This window comes from Centroberyx gerrardi, chromosome 14 (assembly GCF_048128805.1).
Source record: "Centroberyx gerrardi isolate f3 chromosome 14, fCenGer3.hap1.cur.20231027, whole genome shotgun sequence".
Lineage (NCBI taxonomy): Eukaryota > Metazoa > Chordata > Actinopteri > Beryciformes > Berycidae > Centroberyx > Centroberyx gerrardi.
The window spans coordinates 8,592,817-8,618,601 of NC_136010.1; the positions used below are offsets into that span (position 1 = coordinate 8,592,817).

General features: G+C 42.6%; 3 protein-coding genes across 3 annotated transcripts in view; 2 read left to right on the forward strand and 1 right to left on the reverse strand.

Moving 5' to 3' along the window:
* Positions 1-6,955: 6,955 nt before the first annotated feature.
* On the forward strand, positions 6,956-8,561 carry wfdc2 (WAP four-disulfide core domain 2). The gene is made up of 4 exons (XM_071907415.2): positions 6,956-7,100; positions 7,342-7,485; positions 7,728-7,865; positions 8,072-8,561. Exons 1-4 carry the CDS (start codon positions 6,998-7,000, stop codon positions 8,203-8,205), a joined length of 519 nt encoding a protein of 172 aa, XP_071763516.1. The 5' UTR covers positions 6,956-6,997; the 3' UTR covers positions 8,206-8,561.
* Positions 8,562-9,307: 746 nt separating this feature from the next.
* pigt (phosphatidylinositol glycan anchor biosynthesis, class T) lies at positions 9,308-18,751 on the reverse strand. The gene is made up of 11 exons (XM_071907390.2): positions 18,317-18,751; positions 17,722-17,899; positions 16,778-16,905; positions 16,487-16,587; positions 16,127-16,301; positions 15,915-16,012; positions 15,145-15,301; positions 13,762-13,962; positions 11,767-11,932; positions 10,954-11,037; positions 9,308-10,786 (listed from the first exon to the last, which is right to left on the reverse strand). Exons 1-11 carry the CDS (start codon positions 18,744-18,746, stop codon positions 10,537-10,539), a joined length of 1,968 nt encoding a protein of 655 aa, XP_071763491.2. The 5' UTR covers positions 18,747-18,751; the 3' UTR covers positions 9,308-10,536.
* Positions 18,752-19,875: 1,124 nt separating this feature from the next.
* The window catches only part of phactr3a (phosphatase and actin regulator 3a), a 32,672-nt gene continuing 26,762 nt past the window's right edge, over positions 19,876-25,785 (forward strand). Inside the window, exon 1 of the mRNA XM_071907418.2 lies at positions 19,876-19,981. Within this exon, the coding sequence (XP_071763519.1) occupies positions 19,876-19,981 (106 nt within the window). The remainder of the gene's footprint in view (positions 19,982-25,785) is intronic.

The window sequence follows — 25,785 nt, forward strand, 5'->3', positions numbered from 1 at the left end:
CTTAAGTTGCCTGTATCCTTGTAAATAAATCCTAATTTGTTTTAATATTTGCTATTCATTGTTTTGTAACAGTAGGTGTCCCTTTTTTAAGTGGTGCATATCTAATTTTGGAAGGCAAGCCATGCTGAAGGAATGTAGCCGACTTGGACATTCAAAAGCCTGAATGCTAATACCTGCAGATGTGTCTTCATTTCACTTCATGTCAACCATATTTTCCTATTCTGTGATGCCATTATGCAAGCGTATCAATTTTCTGTTGTTCGTCTCCCTCTCCCACCTGCGTGCCTGTCTTTGGTAACAATAGAAAAGGCACATGGAAGCCAAAAAGAGCCTGATTGCCTCATTACAGATAACAGTCTTTGGAGCTCCCTCAACATTTCCCACGATTCCAGCCTCCATTGTCATACCTGTTCCAACTTCCGCTTTCATCCATTCCATACTTACAGTCATGCTCAACAATCCTTTTTTTCCCCCTCACTCACACGCTCAACATTCACAACCAGTAGTGAAACCGATACCATCTCTATCATTTCAAGGACATACAGTAAAACCTACTAGCCGAGCTTTGTTACATGAATGCATAGAGGAAGGGTATCCAGCTATTCCATGATTGAATTCCCAAGGACAGAAAGAGGAAAAAACATTGGGGAAAGGGTAGGGGAGGTGGAGGGGAGGTGGCAGCAGCAGAAACAGGGAATTTGTAAGGTGTGGCGCGAATGCAACACAATCTGTATAGAAATGCCAATGACAAGACGAGAGACTACAAAGTCACGGATGCGGCCAGTGTGTGTAGCCTGCAGCACAGTATGGTAGGGCACTGCTGTACTTTTTAATGTATGTTAAGGAAAATATCAAATTAAAACAGGACGCATAGTAAAATTCTATAAATACTGTAACCTTCCTTGTGTGCGTGTGTGTTTGTGTGTGTGTGTGTACCCTTGCATGTGTCAGATAGCGTATTACATTAAAGTAAATGAGAGAGCTACCATCAGCCCTCTAAAGGAACAGGAGATCTCGGTCTTAAAAAGCCCACAGCTAAGATCTCATTGGCTACTGAGCTCGCTATAAGCAATGCAGTACAACACCTTCTTGGACATGTAAATTGCATGGCCTTTCCATTCCTGGGGGTAAAATTACTCCTCACTGCACCCTGTATAATAACCCTCTGGATTCTGTCTGTTTGAGGGTTTTGGGGATACCTGTCAATCAAAATGCAGCCAGACAGCATAAATTTACATAGTTACAATACATTGCAACATCTGAGAGACACTTCAAATCCATGTTTCTCAAAAAGATTCACTTTAAAAAAAAGCCTGAGATTAAATCATGTCTGTTGTTAGAAGGTAATATCTGTTCAGCTCTAATCATGTTTCATTATAGCGCTAGTTTGACCAGACTAATAAAGAACGGCCTGGTGGGAGGATAAGCAGCCAGGCCCGGGGCAACATCCTCAAGTGGAGACACCCACCCAGAGGGGATGAACGGTACTGCACATCGAGCACAACACGCTGTATTCATGCCTGCCTACGGAAATGAGGACGTTATTGTTAAAGTGCATGGTTACAGCCAGCAGGAAAGGAATAGGCAAAACCTTTACAGTCACATAATGATAGCTTTTTATGGCTGTGTTCAAAACCTATTGAATACCCATACAATTACTGTGTACGCCTTCATTACGTTTCTCTCACTGCTTTCTTAGGTCCTCCTTATAATTCAACAGCTGCTGTCTCTCAATAGAGCCTACTATCGGTATAATGAATCCGTTGCTGTTTTCTGTAGGCCTAAACCACAGCTGTAATGGTGACATATTGTGTTTTCGGCTGGTACACCATGACAGAGTGCAGTAGATTGCCTGCGTAGGCACTGCCTTATCAAGATCAGGGGATTGAATCAGATAGACGGGGCAATCTCACAGCTAAGAGAGCTGGGCCAGACTCATCTGAAATCCAACAGCATGCAAAGCTGCTGTGCTGTCTCACATAGAAACAAAAGTAAGTGTATAGACCATGTCACTACCTGTATTTTACATTTTGTGGCTTAAGGACACCATGTTGTTTTTCACGCTGATGAGGACGACAACCGGGCCTCATCTAAAGCAGACAGTGTCCAAGAAGAAAAGAGTGAGACAGCATCAAGCAGAGAGGTTTTGCAGACTAAATCACTGTCTTGAACTGTTTGATTTGAAAGTATTGCTGAGCCAAAGTGAGCTGGAACTGAAAACACAGAGCAACACCCTTCCCTTTATTTAAGTGAGCATGTTTTCCTTGTTTTGTGATTGTGTTGCCATTGCCATATTCTTCTGTTTACACCGCACTCACAACACTACCCAACTGCTTTCAAAGCATAGAAAAGTGTGAATATATCACACTTTTCTATGCTTTGAAAGCAGTTCATAGAAAAGGTGTATACAGCTAAGAAAAAATCCCATTCCCTAGATGGATAATTTGGGTGAATGGCTCTTTGTCACCATCCCCTTCCCTTCAAACTAGATTGTAGTTTTCCTTCACTGGTAAAGGCGTATAGTATAATTACATATTAACACAAATGGTGAGTGCCCCCATATCTCATTACCCTAAAAGCTGTCTTAAGCAAAGTGTGGTGCAAACTTTGAAAGTGCCATTTGAGTTGCATGATATCCATGGTGGATATTCAAAAAGAAAAGAAAAAAAGAAAGAAAAAATGTAAATAGGTCTAACTGTAATTTAAGTTTTAAATTACAGTTAGACCTATTGTTCCTCTGCTTTTCACACAAGGAAACAAATGCCCACTTTACCCCTATATCTGAATTTTGGCCAAAAACAACACATGAAAATGTATCATACTTGTCATTTACCGTAAATATCCCCCTCTCATTGTCAATCCCAAATGCTTTGCATTCCTTGTGAAATCAAGAACCATGATAGTGCTGCTCACACATCAGATGACCAAAAAAACACAAGCATCCACTTCCTAGCACAGCCTCTGGAGGAGCTGTTTGGTATCACTGAGGAGAGTCTGTTTCAGCATGCTGGGTAGTGTGTTAGTCACACTGCAGGAGGTAAGCTCAGAGAACCAAACATCTGAGCGGCATGCAATGGCTATTGTTAGGGCTGTTATGGAGCCCATAGGTACGTCCCTGTCTGAGTGCATTAGACAGAAATTCACTGTCTAATGCACAACATCTGGCTCTGATACCACTGCACGGTGTCTGGCAGCAGTCACAGCCGAGCTCATAGGCTGGTAACTGGTAGGATAGTCTGGAAACACCTAGGAGTCTTACTGCTTCAGCAGAGAGGAGATATGGAAAGGAAAATGTAGAGGTAGTGGACTCACGGTTCATCCTTGTTACTGGATATGCAGCTGTCACTATTGCTGAAAGCTTGATGGAATCCTCCAGCAAGAACATCAAGGATAAGGACTCAACACAGATCTGTTTTACGAACTTTGGCAGACATCATGAGAGTTCTAACTTGCAAGAAGACAGCAGGATAGTGGAGCTTGAAAATGTTCCAGATCCCATCTGTGAACTGACAGACACAGGCTACAGAAATCGCTGTCAGCAGCAGCAGCAGCGGGTCTCCTCCCAGCACTCGTCTACAAGGAGCTAGGCTGTCCAATGAGGATTTAACCCTGGCCACTCATGCTGTCAGTGAGCTTCTGGTTCACACAGCCAGCAGCCGGGAAGCAGTGGTACAGATCTGCGTTGCAATCCTTACCAAACAACTTCTGAGACTTTTGACATGGTGAAAATGGCGACTCTTTAAACCGTGCCATCTATCTACAAGAGGTTTCACAGAAAGCCTCAGTTAGCAAGACTGCTCTGGTGGCACTGATTTCAGCTGTGTCCAGCATGTACAAAACTGTGCATGACAAGATGCGTACATTATTCCACTATCAGATACCATCAAGGGAAACAAGGGGAAAGTTTGTGTTCTGGCCCATCAAACTTGTTAGACACAAGTTCGATGGCTTCAGTTCTGTGTGAAAAGCTCAGTAAGATCAGCCTTCACCAGTCGCTTGAGTCTGGTAATATTGTTGAGGTGCATGTAGACAGAAGACAGTTATTGCACATCTTCAGTGGACCAAGCAGTCAAAGTACCATATCATCCAAAATCTCATCCAACATGTCCCTTGAGATTTTATTGTTTGTGGATGACACATTGTCCTATCTAGGTGATTCCTCCATCTCTGGTACATCTTTGCGCTCACATTTCTTTACTGTTGAAGACCCGGAGACTGATGTAATTGGATATATAATCACTGGAAAAAACACTGAAAGTTTGTCCAATGCCAAATTTTGTGTCCTTGTACCTGAGCTCCAGTCAAATGCAGTAAAGGTTTTGAGACTTTGCGACTTTGATTAGGTCTGCCAGTAATTCCACCTATTTACAAGTTCTCTCTATCATTGAAAAGCAGGCCTTCACTCAATCCGATAATCAACGAATCAAGCAACAAAGAAAACAGCACAGAGACTGCAGCTGGAGTTGTTGATTTGTTTATGCGTCACATTAACACACTGAAGAAGTCTGAGAATGAAACAGAATGGCACAGACTGACAGTGAGTCAAAACTTGACAAAACCAGATTTCTTTTACCACAATACAAAGATGAAGGTGCAGAAGTTCTTGTACCCACGCCACACATTAGTCACTGAGATTACCTTGAAGGCAGTACCTTCTTTTGCCACTGCACCGGAGAAGCAGAGTGCAGTAAAAATGGAGAAATCATCTCTCTCCCATGAAGAAATTGTGTCCAGTGGAGTTTACACTGACGCTCCGGCCGCTTTGTCATCCACTTTGTCAGCCACTTTGTCAGCCACTTTGTCAGCCACTTCATCCTCACCTTTTGCCATCGTCATCTACCATTTCGTTTCACAAGGGGATGCCACCATCCACTTGCGACACCATCTTCCCTGATGGCATAATGGCATCAGCCTCCTCTGAAAGCCACCCATTCTCACTCTCCTCTGAAGTCTTGGCAGAGATCATCGATGTTTTGAAACCTAGTAGACAAAAGTTACAGCGCCAGTTCTTCACTCCAATCTGAAACCAGAGAAATAGCTGCTGCCAAGACTGACATGCACACACTCATGGAGAAGATTGGTGGGTGATAAAGATTGGGTGGTGATAAAGGAACAACTCCAGTGACACAGTAACTTGTCAAGGTTGCTCTAATCCTCTTTCATATATTTGCAGAGAGATCATTCAGTTGTTCTCCAGACTGATGGCCAGACAAATAAATGAAAGGCTGTCAACAGACTCAAAGGACACCAGCGACTGTGGGAAGATGACAACAATTCAGTGGCAGCACCAAACTCAGACAGAGGAGAAACAAAGAGACCTAAAGATATCTTTGAGAGACAGCAATGAGGTATGATATAATGAACATTTATTCAAAGATATTACCAAGTTGATCTTTTAGAATTTTAATTTATGCACTCTCTTACAATTGCATCAATTGGAGCCTGAAGACAGACAGCCATCCAGCAGATCCAGACTGTAGCAGTAAGTATTGTGATTTTTAGTGTCTCCATAAGAATACATTGAATTATTCAGAGATTTTCCTGTGTGATACATTTGGTACAAATATATCCAATATGTGTCCTACAGCAAAGTTTATGCTTGCAGAACATAATCCCCTGATCAGTCCAATGTGCCACCAGTGAGTCAATCAGATGAACTTCTGGCTTCTTGCACATCACAATATCAGCCTTCCAGGCTGTTGAAGGTGTTTGCTACTAAATGGTGTTTTGTGTTGTTCAACATTAAGTGATAGTGAGAAAATTCTGGGATATAACAGCTGAAATGTAACTCATGATTATGCCAATAGGTGGCAATATAGGGTGAGAAATAACCATAGGGAATAATAAGCAAAGCTCTGTGCTGTACAGGTCATCTGCAGAATTTTAACAGTATGTGTCTCTTGTGTCAGATACAGTATGTTTTTGGGGAAAAAATCTCATTTGATGTGATTGTGTAGAATTGCCAATTAGCTCAGATCCAAGGTTCAAGGTTCAACTTTATTTGTCCCAAATGGGCAGTTGGTGTTGCAGCATGGCAACAACACAACACGGACTACAAAAATAGAAAAATAGTGAAATGCTAAAATAATAAAATACTGTGCAGTGGCCCAGTGGATGCATTCAAGGTAGTTATCATCATCATCATCATCATCATCATCAACGACAACAACATTGTCACCCTATCATCTCTTCATTCCTGAATTAAGTAGGGCAATAGCCCTAGGTATGGATGAATGTGTATACCTATTTATACCTAACCTGCATACCATGCAGAGCTTTTTCTATGGCAAAATTTCTTAATTCACTTACACTTAAAGATGGATAACATCTTGTTGCATTTATTTTATATCTCCCTCATGCCATTTTAATTAAAAATACCACTCAATAGTCCTACTTCACTGTTCAGGCAAAAACACATCTGTCAATAATACAAACTGTCATATAATATAAGAATGAAACAGTCCTTCATCCTTAATTGCAAATGAGGCTGTGTAGACCGTCGTGGAATGCACATAAACTGCAGCCCATTATTTCAGCCAGTGTACAACAATCATGAAAACATTTCACTTTTCCAAATGAATCCCATTACCAGAAGGGGTATTCAACCATGTGCCATGGAGGGCCGAGTGTATGCAGGTTTTCATTCCAACCAAAGACTAGACCAGGAGATTTCACTGATTAACACCTTCAACCAGAGAAGAGGAACTAATCAGTGAAATCACTTGGTGCTGTCTTTGGTTGGAATGACAACCTGCATACACTTGGCCCCCAATGGGACATAGCTGAATACTGAAGAGATGAGGTTCTTCTCTACTGAGGAAGCAGCTGGTTGGGGGAAGTGGGTCTGGTGTCACATGTTGTCTCCAACAAACTTAGAGTTGAGGTGGGAATGTAAATTGAGAGGCACAAGGACCCAGCATCCTCTGGGCTGCTCACCCTACAGGTTGCATTGGGATATTTGTCCACACACAACTACATTCCTGTGTTCAGAGTTAACATGGAGACACATTCGTTGGTACTTTGTGCATTGATTTTAGCACTATGTGCTTTTGTGAATTTGAATATAGTTTTTGCTGCAGAAGCTGATGGCAATTTAACAGGTGAGTTTTGTCTGCTTCATTGAAATGGTAACTTTGTTTGAAAGTCTGCAGTTTTGTTTTGCCCCTAGTATTCATTTGATAATAGGCTAGTTGGCTGTTTTCTGCAGAAAAAAACTCAGGTTTGATTAAATAACTTTTGCAACCTGTTGCCAGACACCTTCATTAACATGATGCAAGTTGTGGCATGATCATCAAATTGCTGCTCTCTTTCTCTTTCTGCCTCACTGCCTCTTTCCCTCAGTGATTCTCCCTAAACCAGGTCATTGCCCACGGCGTCTGAATGTGGTCCCCTCACACAGGGGGTGTAAGTGCGATGAAGACTGTCCTGCAGACCACAAATGTTGTGTCTTTGACTGTGGAGCCGTTTGTGTCCCTCCTGCTTTCAGTAAGAGCCTGAGGTTTACTTTTATTAAAGTGAGCAGCTTTGTTAGGGGTTCTCAGTTGGTTCTGCTGATGTTACTAATCTGTCATGGAAATCAAGCCTGTAGGGATTGCCTTCTGGAAAGTGCATTGAAGGGCAACAGAAAAGGTCCCTTCCAGTCAAAATCCAGGGTCTGTGTATATTTCTGCTTTAGCTCGCTCTATATATGTTGATCCCTCTGGTATTTCTGATCTCTTTCCCTAAAGCCAAGCCAGGAGTGTGTCCTCGCAGGCGTTGGGGCTCGGGGATGTGTGCTGAATACTGCTCCAATGACAGCGACTGCCCAGACAATGAGAAATGCTGCCACAATGGATGTGGACACGAGTGCATTGCACCATACACAGGTTAGATATGGGACAAAAATCTCACAATACTCCTCTTGTATTATTTGCTATGACTGAGCGGTCTTTAACTTCTGTATGATCTCTCAAGTGGGGATTGGGATTTCTCAGAAGTTTTTAATTACTGATATAAGTTCTGTTATTTTGTGCTAAGATCTTGTAACTCCGTCTCTCTCTCTCTCTCTCTCTCTCTCTCTCGGCTGTCTCAGTGAAGCCAGGTCGCTGTGCTCTGCCCCAGGGGACGCCCATGTGTGCCGAGTACTGCTACCATGACGGCCAGTGTCCCGGGGAGCAGAAGTGTTGCCGGACAACCTGTGGCCACGCCTGCAGTGAGCCTTGCTGATTGGACAACCAGCGATGACTGAGACTCATCTGCATCCTCCATCCGTTGATCCAAAGTGTGCTCTTGTTTGGTTTCTTTCATGTAATCAAATGCTAAGCAATGAGAAAATGGCATTTATCTTACTGTAATACCTTCTCAACACTCAAAAGTCCATGGTGACAAGTGCACACTTTGGCGCAATATTTTAAGCATTGGATTGCACAGTCAAAGACATTTTAAGCTTGATCCTTAAATGGATAAGAAATGTACTGTACTTTATATCGGATGCTTGTGGGTTTTGAGGGTATGGGGCATTTTGTGTCAACTTTGTATTTCAACCAATAAAAATGTCTCCAGAACCTAGAAATATACTCTTGTGCATTTATGGCCTTGTTGGTTATGTGTCTTGAGTTTCACAGAGGTCCCTTTTATGGGCTTTTTAGGCATGAGCTTGGCTGCAATAACAAATGATGAAATATGCCAAGAATGGAAAGTGCTTACTGGCAGCAAACCAGACTCTGTTTTAAGATGTGGCCAAGAAAAACTGCTGCCTTAACATTTCAGCTTTGTTGCACCATGTCCCCACATCTTCAAATGCGACATTCCTCGAATCTTTCTATCTTTATAAGAGCTGAATTTCCTTTTTTTTTAAGTGATAAAATTGCGTAATTGAAGAGCAAATCACAGACTTCTCTGTTACAATAAATTGATGGTTATTTTATTGTGAATTCTTGGAGCTGTTGGTATGCATCCTTGAAAAACACAAACAGATTAAGAGGACTGTGCTAGCAGAGTTATGCTCTTATACCTACTTTAGAGAAAACATAGTTTATAGCTAACCAGACATGAGCATCACTGATGTGGAATGCAGCTTTTTTTTTTTTTTTTTTCGTTGTTTTTGTTCCACACTAGTGCCAAACATGTGCAGGGGGGAGAAATTGCTGACTGGCCAAATACAGAGACTTCTGTGTTTGTTCTCTCTAGCTTGCCAGAAGTGGGGCCAAGTTTGTTTACATGAAAAGTAGGCACTCAGAGGGAAGTAATGTAGCTGCAGCTCTTCTGCATTTCAGAACAGTGGGCTTTTTCCCACAGATAATGATCTGAAGAAAACTACTAAAAGAGGTTAATTTTTAGTCACTTTATTGAAAATACAATAATAAATATCCCAGTTTCCCCATACCTGTTCTTCACACATTCCCATACTGCTCACTATTGTAATAGCAAGTGAAACAGAGGCGTTCTAGGCAGATAAGCATAACAAAGGATAGTGTTATATTCTTGGTTAAAAGTTATAAGAATGCATGGCACTCTTAACAATGTTTGATAGGTTTGAATTTCCTATAGTACATGGTGAAACTGCATTGAACTGATGAAGAAATGTGTAAACAAAAAAAAAATTAAAGGCAATTATGGAGATCTGCAGATTATTGCATTCAACATTCAAGCATGCATTCAATAAGTTTGAGTGCAAAATAAATTAAATGGAATAGGTTAATAGGTGATTTGTCCATTTTTTTTTTATACAACAGATAGTTCCAGCCAAGTAATCTGATTACTCAGAAAGGTTCCAAACTCTTCTGAGAATTTCCATAAGAAAAATTAGCTGTGCTTTCAGAAAAATAGAACCAACACTGTATTGTTAGCTTTTGTGGAAAACAGAAAATTTGTTAGCAATGTTTTTCCTCGCCTGTGTTTTATTCTTCTATATTTAGACTATGTTAGACAATACACATGCATTGGTTACTGTTGTATAAAAGCTACAATACCAGTGAGGGCATGTTTTACTGTGATTACAGGTAGTCCTCCACACTGCTGATGTTCCTGATTTAGGCTTAAGGCCAAAAGTGATCAGGCCTTTACTGTCTGAGCCCTCAGGCTTTACAACGCTCTGTCTGAGGCAATATCAGTGTCATCTTTGTAGAAACCTAATTTTACCAGTTTTATCACAGTAACAAAATCCCCTTAGGAGCATTATAACTATATTATCATGTAGCAGAGTTATGGCTTCAAATGTACAAAACAGTGAACAACATCCACTCTGATGCAGTTACTACTGCCAGATACGGCACAGCTTTGGTTCCTTCTACTCGACAATAACAAAGCCCTTACTTTCCATCCACGTAGAAAAAAAAATACATTTTTTTGCCCTTAGCGAGCAGGAAATTGTCCTGAATCCTTTAAACTCCCAAGCTCTTCCTTTTAAAAACAAAAACCTTCAAGTTGACCGTTTTAAAAACATCCATAGCAGTGCTTGACCCAGTTCTTCCCTGAATATCACATATTTACCAGTGGTTTCACCAAAAGGCTAATTTCCTTTGCAAAAACAAAGCTAGTTATCATTAGTTTCCAGGCTCAGAGTAGCGGTACTCCCCTCATCTTGCGGATGATGTTGGCTATCCGTTTGGCCAGTCCCGGGCTGGGCTCCTCTACCTGGAAGGTTCGGGTCAGCAGGTTGTAGAGGGAGCCGTAGCCCACGGCGACCACAGTGCAGGTCAGGCAGATGACGTTGTAAGGCATGCTGAAGTCTGGGGTTGGCAGGTTGACCAGCAGGGGCTCAGTGTAGACTCGCACAAAGTAACTGGACTCCTCTTTACAGGGGAAGCTGAAAGGAAACGTGATGGAGGACAGGCACAGTAAGGAAGCTGTCAGGGTTCAAATTCATTCTGTCTTCCATAGAAATGTGCTCCTCAACAGTGAGTCGGACAACACTTGAAAGAGTAGCAACAACAGGCCTTATGCTCAAGAATAAAAAAAGTGCTGTATACTCACAAGCTGCTGAAAAGTGGACGCTCCTGAGTGTCGTTTATGTTCATGGCAACAACACTCGGCACAAGAGCGCTGATGACAGAAGACCTGAGGGCGAAATGAACAGATTTCAGTCGTTCTGAAAGTCAGAATGAAATGAAATGACTTTGCAATGACTTTTTCACCTTGACAGCTACTCCACATCATAACATATACCTAACAACAAAACTGTTATCTTCTCATCTTCTTATATAAAAATCCCATTACTTCTACTTTCTGGAAGACAGTGTATTGTTTAGTGATGACTTCATGGCGTACATGAAAATTTCAACCCTGTCCGCCCCCACCCATAATATAAAACCTGCAACTTCACAACTTTCAAAGTGAAACGAGTGGCAACATGGTACAGCGGTGCATTTATGTGTGTTCACCCCCAGAAACATTTCCTAAGACACCATGGTCGTGTCCTGGTGGCTGGAATTTATTAATTTGGAAGAATCTGGAAATTGTCACAGCCTAAGAATTAAGCGTAAAGCACTGAGTCACATTCTGTGTTTGTTCTGGTCCAACTCGCCAAATTTTGAACAGTCACATTATGTCCCTCCCAACACTACAAGGAAATATATTGAATTATGGAAGTAAGAAACCACTGAAATGCAGTTTCCTTGTGACTTTACACATTCTATAATCAAACATAATATATATTCTTTACACTGCATGCGAGGCAAGCACTCAAATAAAAACACCAAATTTTGTGTGTGTGTGGATCTTCGTTTTTTTGACCTTTCAACACCTGCTGAAAATGAATCTCTCTGAAAATTGACCCCAGATGCATACCCGACGTAGAAGCCGTGGTTGGGGTCGGGGGTGTATTCAGTCCACTTGAGCAGCGCCCTCTCGAACTGCACCGTGACCTCGGTGACGGAGTTGGGAGGAAGCTGGACCAGCATCTCCAGCAGGTGGGGTCTCACACGGTCCTTAGACGGCTGGTAGTGGATGTAGCCTGGCAGGAGAAAAGTACAGAGACATGAGTGGCTTCACGTGCCGCGTATACACAGTTTTAATGTTTGTTTTATCCGTGTTACTCTACAGCCCTTTGTAACTTTGAGAAGAAAAGTGCAATGCAAATATAATAACAATATATTATTGTTACTACAAATAAATGGACAGTCCAGGCACTCCACTGTAGGTCTTCTTCAGGGCTTTAAAACGAAGAAGACCTACAGTGGTCGAAACATGTTGGCTTTTTTAATGATTTAGCCACTACAATAAAGGCTTTTTAAGTATTTTCTTCCTCGTGGTTATATTTTTATATTTGGAGCGCCTGGACTGTCCTTTTGTTTGTAGCACTCTTTTTTTTCCCCCGTTTTCCAAGAGCACCCGATACATTTTTGATCCTAGTTTGACAATATAGAGCAACCAGTCATTTCCTTTTTTCCAGTATTATTGTTACTATTGTTTTGTTTGAGCAAAACAAAAAGGTAGACTAAAAGGGTTAGACTAAAAAAAACAAGACTAAAAACAACAAAACAAAAGAAAACACTACAGCTTTCAAGATAGAAAATCCAACTCATGTACTCCTCCTTGTGGTGAAAAGCAGCATTTACACAGAGATTAGATAAAACTGTAATGATCCCTGTGGGGAAACTGGGAAAGTCTGTTACTGCAGACATACACATACAGTATGTTTGATTCATACAACACAGTACCTGTATGTGTCTGTGTCGAGCCATTACCTTTCTGATTTAAAAAAACAAACAAACAAAAAAACTGTTTTGAATCCCCAAGAAAAGATGAGAAGTTTGATGTTGGAAAATGAGATTCTATAACTCTACAAGACTATGAGATGACATAAAAACAAAGCGAAAATATTATTATTTCCCCCAAATTCACTGGTGCATAGGTGCATCACTGTTAGAGCAGATTTTACTGTGAACACTTTCATTGTAGTTTCATTTTGGATTTAGAATGCAAACTCTTCCTCTCTTTAAAGCAGCATATTTCATTGCCACTGCATATAGGAATTTGCAAGGCAATTATACATTCATGAAGCTGTTGATTTTTTTTTTAGCCGCAGTTAAAATAAGACCTTGGAAGGCAACAGGCAACACAAACTCTAACTTGATGTTTTCATTTTCAGGGGGAGATATTTGAAAAAGACTTCTCCTGATAGTGGTTTTGCTTGAACATTTTTTAGAAAAGTGACAGACAGCTCTAATACGCATTTATGGGTCCTCTACATGCAAGCAGTGTCTGAAATTAACTTTTTGGCTCACCTCCCAATAGCTGGTAAACTAAAAAAAATCCAGAGTAAAAAATTGTAGCCGCATTGCCATTAGTCACGATGCAGAATTCATTATTGCCTTACACCCACTGTCTTTGCTGGGTTTTTTTTATGTTGTAAGGCAATAAAGAATTCTGCATCGGAGCTATGGGGGTGCGGCTACAATTTTTTTATTTGAATCTTTGTTCCTGTGGGCCAGCACCCCATTAATATTGGTGTGTGTTTCAACTCATCTCCAAGAAACTAAAAAAAACTGCCCTGCCTAGAATAATTTTTACTGGCAAAATCAGGTACTTTGTTAACTTAGATTGCTTACTCGGACACAACAGATCAAGTTTATAATTCTTCATAAAGTGCAACATAATTCAAAGTACAAGAGAGCATTTTGAAGCGTTATGTTATCATCTCAGTATGCCAGGTGACCCTGACTGATTTATCCACCCAAAGACAAATTCTGCCAGCATTTGGCGCTTTTGCAGGTGTTAATTTCAAACCCTGAGTGCAACTGTGTGCACACACACATCCTGTCTGCTTTCCAGGTGACTCACTGGGCTTGTTGTCCTTCCCCTTGCTGGTGACGGTGAGCGTGTGGATGTAGAGGCGCAGGTACCAGGGCACCGTGTCCAGCAGCAGCACAGGGAAAGCCCTGTAGGGGTGGTGGTTGTACATCAGAGTGTGAATCTCTCCTGTCTGCAGCCCGTACCCCGCCACATAGCGCTCACCGTGGAGGAGGGGGCGGAGCATATCACCTGCGGGGAGGAGAGAGGGAGGGAGGGGGGTGAACAAGGTGGTCAACGATCTGGATAACTTCTCCACATAGACAAGAAGCCTGACAACAAAACATTTCTAATGGTTTAACTCAAAAAGTACATTTCAGTAGAAAAAACGCACACCCAGCAGGTGCAGACTGGAGGCTTTTATAATACTTCCACTTACAAAGAAAATCCAAGTCACACACTGTTCTTTTTCCCTTTAGTTCCGTGCTTTAGTTATCCCACCACATGTTTTCTGCTACATGGCCTTCGTCTGGGTGATTTTTAACTCAACAAGTACACAGAGTTGACAAGGAATATGACGCACGAAAGACTAAATCTGCACTCCGTTTGCAAACCAAAAAGCTAGTCTAGTTTTCTTCCTGTCTTTATTGTAAATGGCTGTTCTTGAACATTTTCCATCCTAATTTTTGCCAACTTTAAAAAGGGGCAATAAGTAATCTATGATTTGAGTGGGAGTCAATGACATGCCAATGGGTGGGGAGTTTTTGTTCCAAAACAGAGTGCGGGCCAGAAAGTGAATTTTGAAAGCCAGAAATCTCAGCAGCTAGTGAAGAAATCGTTGAGTCATTGATATTGATCACAAATTCATTGATATTGAACACCCCTTTCAAGCTCTATCACACCCACGCAGATATATTATGGTCATTTTGTCATTTACAGTCTTACTCATTGCACCCTTAATTAAGACTATGTCTGCTAGAGCTTGAATTGGGCCCAAAAATTTAAGCGCGGACCGACCTGAGCCCACATTGATCTAACCAACAGACACATTAGCAGCATTTTGAAAGCCCAAGCCTGACTAGAACCCGATTTTGACTGAGCGCACGCTGCGACCGTCACCATCTGTCCCGAATGCTGACACACAGGCTGAAAACATAAAGCTTACTGGACTGAACTGGAGCAAAACTACAAGCATATTAGCAGCTGTTTGGAGAAAAAATACTGCTGTATTAAATTCAAGGTACAAATGAATTAGAGTTAACCGCCTTTAAAGATCAGCATGACCTCAGTTTGATTGCAGCGGAGCTTGAGTGTGAACCGAGCCGAACCGGACCGAACACTCAGGCTCGGGCCCGGTCCCGTCGGACTCAGGGTGTAGATTACAATCTGTGTAATGTATACCAAGGCACACAAAGCTGTGTAATTGTCACTCACCATCATTGGATTTCCAGCGCAGCAGCATGTTGAGGGAGCGCGTTGAGCCAAAGGTGGCTTGTTGGGTCAGATCGTAAACAGAGTAGGTCCGTCTGTCGCCCAGCACCACGGCCTGGCTCAGCAGGGGGGTGGCCGGGCTCAGCTCAAACTGCTCCCCCTGCAAAATCACATCCATATTCTCTCAGTCTAAACTGTTGCAGATCTCTATACACACTGTTGACGATGCTTTACAGAAAACGTTCTTAATCCATTATATCTGCTTTCAAATCTTGTAAGTGTCTTTGTTCTCTTGGAAAGTGAGGAGTAGAGAATGACAGGAAAACAGAAAGAGAGGGGATGACATGCAAGATCTTCATAAAAATAAGACTTGAACCTACAACATATACTGTAGCAAGCAGCTGGTTTTAACTGCAGTCTGCTAAACCCCGCCTTGATTTTGCTTTGATTGTTTGGTACAACTAGTCCTCCTTTACTTATTTCTGTGAAGTTTGCATTAAAGAGCAGAAAGGTAGTGTATGCACATCCAAAAAAGTAGGCCAGGTGCTTGGTATTAAACCATGAATCCATAAAAAAAAGAAAGAACTACCTGCATGTTGCTGCTGCAGTTAAACACCAAGGGAGCATCTTTCCAGTGTGCGGGTACGTCTTTCTTTTTTAAAGTTTGCATTAAGGGAATTCCTTTTTTTTTGGGGGGGGGGGGGTGATATAACTGCACAGACAGTCAGAGCGGAAGATAGCGCAGTATGAAGGAAAGCTAATTAAAATCGAACCTGGGGATTGTCTGTGACGTCGATGTAGATTTTACTGGAGGAGGCCAGCGGACAGGCTTCAGTCAGTGTCCGAGAGAACATCTTGAACAGAGACCACTCTGCAGGAACAAGCAGAGTCCTCAAACACAACCAACCCAAATCAATGATGCTGAATACGGAAATTATTAACTTGAATCTATGGGGGATGAAGCCTGAAGAAGCTTTTTGCTCACCTCGTTTGCCCTGTCCGGAGGTGTGCAGGTCAAACACCACATTCAGCGTCTGTCTGAGCTCCCACGATGTGTCTTTGCACTGCCAGTCCTGACACACAGGCCTGATGTGCAGCGCCTGGGAGTGGAAGCTGCTGTGGAAGAGTTTCTCTGACTTCATCAGGACAGCCAGACCGGCCTGAAAGTGCGAGATGGCCACATAAACAGGATTCATTACAAAGAGAACAAGCATGTCCATAAAGAAAACATTTTTATATATGATTTTTAAAGGTGTTTCTGCTATATTTGATAGTGTGCTGTAAAGAGAGACACAAATGATGGGAGAGACATGTGTTACATGCCTTATCCCAAACAGACATTCACCTTGGAGCCACAGGGCAGCAGTTTCTTCCAGGGGGTCAGATTTTCAGTGCACACAATCTCACGTGGCAGGGTGGCATAGCGAAGGAAGTGGTGGTCGGTCACTTCATGGAAAACACAAAATTATCCATCAGTATGTAATGCAATGCAACCTGGACATTAACAGTAGTAGCTCCATGCTGCAGCAGTAACCGATCACGCAATTAGCTTTTACAACAGCTGACTACTGGAAAGCCTTATAAAATACTCTGGTTCTGGAAATGTGAGTACTGAACAAAGCCAAAGGAGCCTTACCATTGCCTAAACCCAGTGGCTTGAAGGAGGCACTGGGCTGAACAGTGTTGGTGGAGTCAATGAAGTTGAGCGAGGCGCAGAAGATCCCCGACAAAACGTTAGTCAGCTCTTTCCATGTTCCATCCACGCTAAAAAAAGGGTACAAAAATGGTTCAGTGTGTACAAACATACATATTAAAATGCCTGACAAAGCACATAGTTACAGTACTATTGCAAAATATGCAGAGACTGCAGATTACATTTAAACCCCATTCTGGGATTTGGGAGAGTTATTTATGCCTTGTTTCCTACAAGGCTAGAGACGGGGAATAAGCCTTTCGCAGCATTTTCATTTCTTCATAATAACAAAAAAAAAGGGTATTTTATCCCAATGTTTTCATCCATATATAAACACGCCTTTGTCAGCTTCAAAATACATTAAAATTCAAGATCAGTTATGACTATCTCAGTTCTTGTATCATCTCTGTCATCTCTCTGTCAAACTGTTTCTTCACTTTATGTTTTTAATTTCTGTGGTTTAGGTTTAGAATATAGATTCAGCCTACAAGATATTATAACACCTTTAACATCTCCACTGAAGACTGATCACTGACCGTCGGTGCAAAATGGCGGCTCTAGAAAGACGCCCTTGCTTTTTGATTCTGAGGGACTGACACCAAACAGATCGCTGAAGCATTTTCTGCTATCAAACTCCATTGTAGCTGCGCTGTAAATATCTGGACGTGATGTCACTTTGTCTATGTTTGTCCAGTTATCCACAGGAATAAGAAAAATACACCAATAAACAACAAAATGGACCCAGAAATGCAAGATACATCACCAACATCAGTTTTTTTAACAGCGTTTAAGGGTTTCATGGTGCATTTTCCTTTAAGTTCCCACAGTGAAGGCAGGACATTCATTTCACCTTTGAAGCTCTGTGGCCAGCAGCGGCCTGTACTCACTCAGTGACGGTGTCCTGGAACCAGACCCAGAGTTCGGCCCCGGGGGGCGACGGCAGGAAGGGCTGCCCCCACTGCATGGTCCTCCAGTAGCCCTGGGTGAAGGAGATGTGCAGCTCCCGCACCGAGAACTTGGAGATCACCTGGCCCAGAGACTTGGGGAACAGCCGGTAGTGGGAGACTAGGAAATATAACACAACAACATGCATTTTAAAGTTTGATATAACAGTGAATACATTTCCTGTCTAACAATGTGAATATGGATTAACAACAGATAATACTGGGTAATCCTGGAATTACAGGTCTATTCTATTTTATAATCTATTACCAGTGCCTATGTCTGTGAATTGTGGTGGTTAAAGAGGATTGAACTATCTTTCTCCCTCATTACTTATACATGAATAGACACTTTAATCCCATACAATCATCAATAACTGCATGATGCATGCATGCAGGAACAAAAGCCTGCTTCCAGTTGCAAATAACCTATGAATTGAGACGGGTGTCTAGATACATTCTAGCATCAGCTGAATAGGCTTACTGTGTTTTTGACAAATACTGTATCATGTTTAATCACGGTCAACAGCAGCTTTAGTACCTTTGTTTCCTCCCATGAAGTCTGTATCCCACAGGGTGCGGAACTGGAAGCTGGCATAAATATCGCCTGAATGCAGCGGTCTGATAACCAACTCCTCCTGAAAATCGTCTTTAGACTGTGGTACTGGTGGGCTGACCACGGTTTCAGGATCAGAAGCGGCCTGGCTGTCGCTTGGAGCATCATCGGGAGTCGCTGCTTCAACCTCGGTTGCTTCCCATCGCTTCTCCTCCACCAACGGCTCTTCAGGCGTCTCCTCCCCGGTGTCGGCGGCTGTTTGTGGGTCGCTTGTAAGCACAGTTTGCGGGTTGTTGACCGCGGTAGCATCAGGTTCACTAACAGGGGTTGTTTCTTGAACGTCTGCGACAACAAACACTGACAAACTACAAAGAATAAACACCAGAGCCGGGAAGTTGCACCTGTGCGCTGCCATTTTTTCCTTCTACGGCGACCCTCCACTTCCGTATTGGCGCGTCATACGTCCAGCCGACCAATGGGCTGCTTCTGTATGGAGAATTGTCGCACTGAGCTGAATCTGCTTTGTTTTAAGCAAAGATTTTCTCATCTAGACAATTTACAAGCCAGCGTTTAACGCGAAAGCAGCAGCATAACATAATATTTTAGTGTCGCTTTCCTTGCACTGGGATGAATTTGGGGATTTCATATAGGACATTTAACAATATGCCGACTTAGACCACATTTTTGCACATAACTGGCAAGCATATGGATTTTTCTAAGCAAACAAAGCTAGATTATAAACGCCTAGTCTAGTTAGGAAAATTTTAGGGAGATCTGGGAGAAAAAATAGTAAGAGGTAGCTGTTATAGCCAAATAATAAATTGTCTAGGCTATCCACCTATTGTCACTAACAAGAGCTACCGGTTTATTAATAACATTTAATTTTCGTCTGTATGCTGTGAGTCCAACAAACGTCCCTCACTCTTGCTGGTCCAGTGTCATAACCCATTGGTGCATTATATTACCTAATTAACCAATTAGGCAATGTCATATAATTTCTCGATTCATTTATCACTATTATGATGCTTGCTCGTCTCTATCTGACATTGCATATGGATCCACCCTCCCTATGTAGGCCTGCACGCTTAAACCCATCAATTTGACGCCATAATAAACGATGCAGGGAGGGACCTGGCACAGAGGCTTTGTCATATCGGTGTGGCACTGGACCTAAATACCCTAAATACACGAAAAGCCCCATAGATGTGTGCAGCATGCTAGTTGGTGTGTGGCTGGATGGTCGTGTTGCTGGACAGGGACGGGCATCATCGGGGGCACATCACCCCTCCCACATCCACACATCGCGCACTCAGCCCAGACACACACACACACACACACATACACACACACACACACACACACACACACACACACACACACACACACACTAGGAATTTCTGCTCAACCATGGCTCCCTGGTAGATGCTCAAAGCGGCTGTTGTCAGAGCGAATTAAATCGGCACTAGCTCGCTGCTTACTTCTGACCTTGCCTGCCTCTGGTAGGGTTTTCAATATTTTATTCAGGATTCCTGTGCTCTCTCCCCATGGCTACATCGGATGGAATAGACGGCTGTGTTCTGCAACGAGGCAGATCTCAAAGTGACCCGAACATACTCACCGAATCTGGCATCGATTTGGTGCACAGCACAGGTAAGAGAAATGTTTTATTGTCTGGGTGTTTTATTTGCCATATAGTCTTTCACTGCCCCTTCTTTGGCGATGCAGCGGTTTCCAAAAGGCATCCTTCCCTGCCCGGTGGGATATTAGGACACCAAGGGACAATTAGCGCATATGCTTCCAACCTTGGAAGGAAAATATAGCTCGGCTGTAATATTGAAACGTGGAGATGCAAATTGAAAAGTAATGTGCCATATCCCCTTTCAGCGTCCATGAATGGATGCATGCCCCTCCAGATTTGAGCGTTAAAAAGACGCCTGTAGCCCATTGGGCTGTTACGGCTGCAAGTAGCCTATACTGTTTTGAAATCTGTTCTTAGGCCATATTGAACAAAAATGCACGCAACACCAGTCTATTATTGCTTTTTGCATAAATGTTTCCCCCTTTATTTGGCGCGTATATTTATCGTCACAAAATCCGCATGTGGTGTGGTCCATCATTTCAGGCTAAATGTCTAGACGTATTTACCACGCTGGTCTATCATCAAATCTGAGCATTGGTAGCGGATACACAGCTATATCCCTCGTTATTCAGGAGCCACATGGGGCTTTGGGTGTTGCATATCTCATTTTACAGCCACATGCATATCTTATCCTAAGCCTTGCCCGATCACTGCGCATTGACAGCGTCAACTGGCCCCCATGCTGAACCGATCAGTGTTATGATCAATGACCTAGCTGCCTTCCACGTGATGTAGCCTATAGGTGCAAAGACCTCCAATTCAGTGCAGCCATGTACTCACAGGGGATCGATTCACCATTGCATGGATCATGCAGGTGTGCTTTCCAACATGGATCCCTTGTTTATCTCTCACTGGTCTGCATAATGCATAAGGAATAATGGATTCATCTTCCATTAATAACAGGAGAACACCAGGGAGCAGTCATGTTCTTCACTTTTTTTGATGAACTCATGCAAGTAGACTTAACATCTTTTTGTTATATTTCTGTATTTAACCTGTAATCATTATGATCACAATAGGTTTTCAATACATCTATGTGGCCTAGTTTGATATAAGCTATATATGGTCATATTGTGTGGGCTTACAACCAGTCACTGCTTTCTCCCACACATGGAGACACACATGAAGGATGCTTGAGTGAATGATTCAGAAACAAAACAACGCCATTCACCTTTCAACCGCTCTCTAATGAGGCTCGTGTTTTTCACATCCCTGAAATCACACCTGTCTGCACTCATCAACTGCCCATAGCGCGGTTTCCAATGGACGCTTGCTGAATTCAAGCCTCCTATGGATGATTTAATTCACACATAGGTGGATGTGATAATGTCACACTGGGCCCTTGACACACCTGATTAAACAACATAGAACCTTGACAGAGCCGCTATGGCGGTGATGAGAGCCGAAGCCATCTGGGAATATGAATATCGGCCTCTCACACTTGAATATGCACAACGACATTACTGTCCACGATGTGAATATACTGTCTATCATCTATGCAAATGAAAGACACAGTAAATACAGTTGTCATTGCAAGGACAGTGACAGTGTCTGGTGACCCAAAGTACACACTGCCCGCCCTCTCTGTGTGGATTGTCACTGTGCTAGCGTCTGGGGCACCAGTCTTTGCCAAAGGATTACTTAGGCTTTTTTTTTTCCAACACAGTGGCCCTTGCAGCTGCAGAGGCTGACACTGTATTCATCCACTTACTCAACACTGGAGAGAAGAGTCAATAGAGACAGCAGCCACAGTTGACCATCGTTGAGAACCAGAGCAATGTTTTCTCTTATCGCTGCTATAACCTTTTTTATTTTGAGACTTTGTTTTGCACAGCTTTTGAATGGAGACGTCCTCTTAGAGCTTCTGATTTAGAGGTATATTATCATAAAGCGGGTTGGGAACATAAGTCTGACAACAGGAGCAGCGGTATAAAAACCTCCCACTGTTCAGTTAGTTTGTTCAGGCAAAAGCCCTTTAGATTCTCCTGCTAATAAAACGTCACTTTCGCTCAAAGTCCCACTTAGTCATCGCAGAGTGTCGACCGAGGTAATGGTGTGGAGAGGACACCTTGAAGCTTAGCGGACAGGGAGAGTGTCCAGGCCGGGCTGTCCCTGTGGCTCCCTTCCATGTAGCAATTCCTCTGTCTCATAGCAGTATCCTTGTACACAGCTTGAGAGACACTGGCGATGTAGATTTAGGCAGAAAGTTTCGGAAAGAGTTACATACTGCCGAGAAACGAGCCAGACACACATCAGGATAGTTTGAACAGGAATATCAGTGCCAATAATCTACATTAACCCAATGTAAACGCACATATTGTTTCCTAGAAGGGGACGGTGCAGATGAACAACTATTCCCTCAGTGAATACAGGTTTCCCTATAGGTATTATTATACCCTGCAAAACAAAAATAATGTAATGCTTTACTAATCCCCATAGGGAAATTCACTTTTCGCTTGCCCCCCCTCTTGGGAGGTCAGAGTGCAGCTCAGCGACAGAGCGACGCCCCTAGAGCTCGAAGGGAGTCAGTGTCTTGCTTCAGACTTCAGCAGGGTGGATGCAGATGGAGCTACAGCATATTTCCCCCAAAACAAATCGTATGTAAATTCAACATTGTGAAATGCTTCAAGTGTAAAAAAGTGATTTGAAAACCCAAAGTCAGTTCTGTGAATCTATAAACAGGATTGTAGTCTGTGTTTTGCAGGTACAATCCTCAGTTTACGATTACGAATCACAGACAGACACGGATTGTGTTTTACTGGAAACACTTGATTACGGCTCTGAGTTTTGGTGGGTATATTTCAGCCATAAAAGAAGTGTAACTCGTAAGACGCTTTTAGCCTACAACTCCAAACTACAACAGGAACTAGTCATAACCTTAAAGGAAAATGCTGGGATTTTTCAGTGTAAAAGTCTAATTTTTGCCTCAGTTTTTATGGTGTACTCGTATATTAATGCAAGTGCCTCGGTTAAACCAGAACTTTTATTTTGAAAATGTCAAGGCGGAAACGTGTTTTATGAGTGAGGATACAAACAGCCAAAAGTCTGAACGTAAAAAAAATATCTGTAAACATATAAACGCAAATGCAAAATGAGAACTGAAGCCATAAATAGTAATTTGTAGTCGTAACTTAAGGATTTAATTTGTAAAACATGTATTACAATCGTGTTTATAGATTTACAGAACTGACTTTTGGTTTTCAAATTTGTTTTTTAACAATTGAACCATTTTACAATCTTCAGTTTACATACGATTTGTTTTGGGGGAAATATAGCTCCATAGATGCTTGCCGATAAGGGGGGTTGAACCTGTGAACCCGAATCCTCTTTAGTCGAAGAACCGCCTCTCTAACCACTAGGCCGCCCTGCCGCCTCCCCAAAAAACTGATCAGTGTCTTTCAAACGTCTCATCCTCCTCCACCAATCTGGCTGATACCTGGATAATCCTTTCAGATCTGAGATCAGTAGAATCAGCACAGCAGCTCTGAGGACAGCAGGTATGAGTGGAACTCCCTAATGAACAAGGAGTTATCAAACCCTCTAAAAGCTGTTATTGAGCCTTGATGATGACTCACTCTAACCCAGAGCAAGGTCTTATAGATAATGCCTACACTATGCTCAGACCTTGATGAATAAATGGGGGAAATTCTGACTCAGAGTGTCTTACATAATGTGCTCCCTATTTAACAAAGCTTTGTTTATAATGAGCAAGTAATGTTAAACGCAAAAGGTATTAGTGCCACATGAAAAAACAAATATTTAGATTACATAGAGTAGTAGCATGATAGAATGCTTATTCCATGTATATACTGTACTATGCACGCAGATACGCATTTATACACACAAGCGTATATATGCAAATGAAATCGCTCTATATGCACATACATGCGCACCATCATACCCCACCGTAAATACACGCATTCAATTATCTTGCAAAACATTTATACCCCAAGCAATTAATTGCCTCATCCCTCCGGACATGTCAACATCCCTCAGCATCTCCTCTCTGCCTTGCTGTTCAGTGTTCAGAGAATAAAGAATAAAGAAAACCAGCCTGAGTTTCAGGGGAAAAGGCGGGCTGGAAGAGAGGGAGCAGGAACACACAGACCTTGGAGGGCCGAAGTGAAGACCTATAGGCCGAGGTAGATGGTACAGTGGCAGTTGGCCATGTGGAAAAAATTCTTACAAAGGAGAGTCTTTACGCCAACCTGGAGCTGACAGGCGCTGAACAAGAAGAATCTTTTTTGTCCTCCCAGTAATGAGGCAGTCAAGTACGCTCAACGGTGTGGGAGAGACAGATAGAGAAGAGCTGGAAGTGGTGCCGTACCTGGTGTGGCTTTTCACCGCTGTTGTAGGTAAATGCTTTACGCTGCTGAACCTTGAAACAAATTGAAACTGTGGTGGCCTGCGGGTTGGTTAAAGACCCGATGTTGTTGGGGTGTGACATAACGCAGTGAGGAATCATTCAAAAGTGTAAGCCAATGGGATATTAGTTAGGGAGAGAAAGGCAGTTTATTTGATGGGAGAGGCGGAGGGGCGGGACTGTTCAAAAATCTGGTGATGGTTTTATTGGCCTACTGGTGCAGCAAGAGGTCACCATTAAAGATACTCTGTTTTCCAGGAAGTAAAAGTAATGGGAGTTCATTTCATGGGGACTTTAAACTTGGATCCCCATAATGAAATTCTCTTTTTCCTTTCCCCGCCTCTACAGAGAGGTCAGAGGTCAGGGTCAGCTTCAGAGCAGCAGCTGGTAGGGAGTCAGTGTCTTGCTCAAGGACACTTCAGCAGCGCAGGCGGTTGCCGACATGGGTGCTTGAACACAGGTTGTGTGGTTGAAGGACGGGCACTCTATCTATTAGACAACTCGATACAGGACAAAAGCACGTGAAAACCAAGGAGAAGAGTTATGCTACATTTCCAGTTACGCTTAACATTTCTCATCCAGTGATGCTCTCATCTGTGGCCTTTCTCTCGAGATGCAGTCTGAGGTTGTGGAAAGTTGTTTGGTTGGTGCGGTTTCACTGAAAATGATATGAGTGAATCTCATTACATTTTTATGACAGGGGGACCTGTGGATCTGCAGACCTTACATGCAGGCGGTGTTGATATCCAGCTGGGTCAGTGCGCACTGTAGTCTGTCTCTGTTCTGCATCCAGCTGGCTGCCAGTGCAAACTGCAGACTGTGCCTTTAATAACCCATCTATCTATCTATCTATCTATCTATCTATCTATCTATCTATCTATCTATCTGTCTATCTATCTATCTATCTATCTATCTATCTATCTATCTGTCTATCTATGTTCACTTTCATTTTCATTTTCATTCATTTTGGTTCCTCTCTCCTTTACACATCTCCTTCCTCATCTTTCCTCCAGCCATCTCTATTGGTCTGCTAGTGCTTCACTCTCACTCTCTTAGATGTCTTCACTTTCTCTCTTTTATCATCGATTGAGTTGCCCCTATCATATCCCCCCCTCTCTCCCTCATTGGCCCTCCCATTGCAGGCTCAGTGTGGCTTGGGGGTGGGGGGGTGGGAGGGTGTGTGTGTGTGTGTGTGTGTGTAACCACTTTCCCTTAACCTGCCTTGTCTACTTCTGCTTCAGTTAGTGATTTCCTACATTTCCCAGAATTACTTTTGACATCCTCCAGAGAACGGGCGTGAACTTGTTGCATTCAGCTGTGGGTTATACATGTAAGTGGAGAGAGCGATAACAATAGTGACAGCGAGTTTTTCCAGCCCCTTACTCAAAAACGCAGCAGCATTGCATTGCATTATGGTCCATTGAGGCTAGACAGAAGCTCTTGCTCTTTGAT

Coding starts and splice junctions, on each gene's coding strand:
- wfdc2 (XM_071907415.2), top strand. CDS start 6,998: ATGGAGACACATTCGTTGGTACTTTGTGCATTGATTTTAGCACTATGT. Junction 7,101..7,341: donor AGCTGATGGCAATTTAACAG/GTGAGTTTTGTC, acceptor TCTTTCCCTCAG/TGATTCTCCCTAAACCAGGT. Junction 7,486..7,727: donor TTGTGTCCCTCCTGCTTTCA/GTAAGAGCCTGA, acceptor CTTTCCCTAAAG/CCAAGCCAGGAGTGTGTCCT.
- pigt (XM_071907390.2), bottom strand. CDS start 18,746: ATGGCAGCGCACAGGTGCAACTTCCCGGCTCTGGTGTTTATTCTTTGT. Junction 17,900..18,316: donor CTTCATGGGAGGAAACAAAG/GTACTAAAGCTG, acceptor TATATTTCCTAG/TCTCCCACTACCGGCTGTTC. Junction 16,588..16,777: donor GCCACTGGGTTTAGGCAATG/GTAAGGCTCCTT, acceptor TTTTCCATGAAG/TGACCGACCACCACTTCCTT.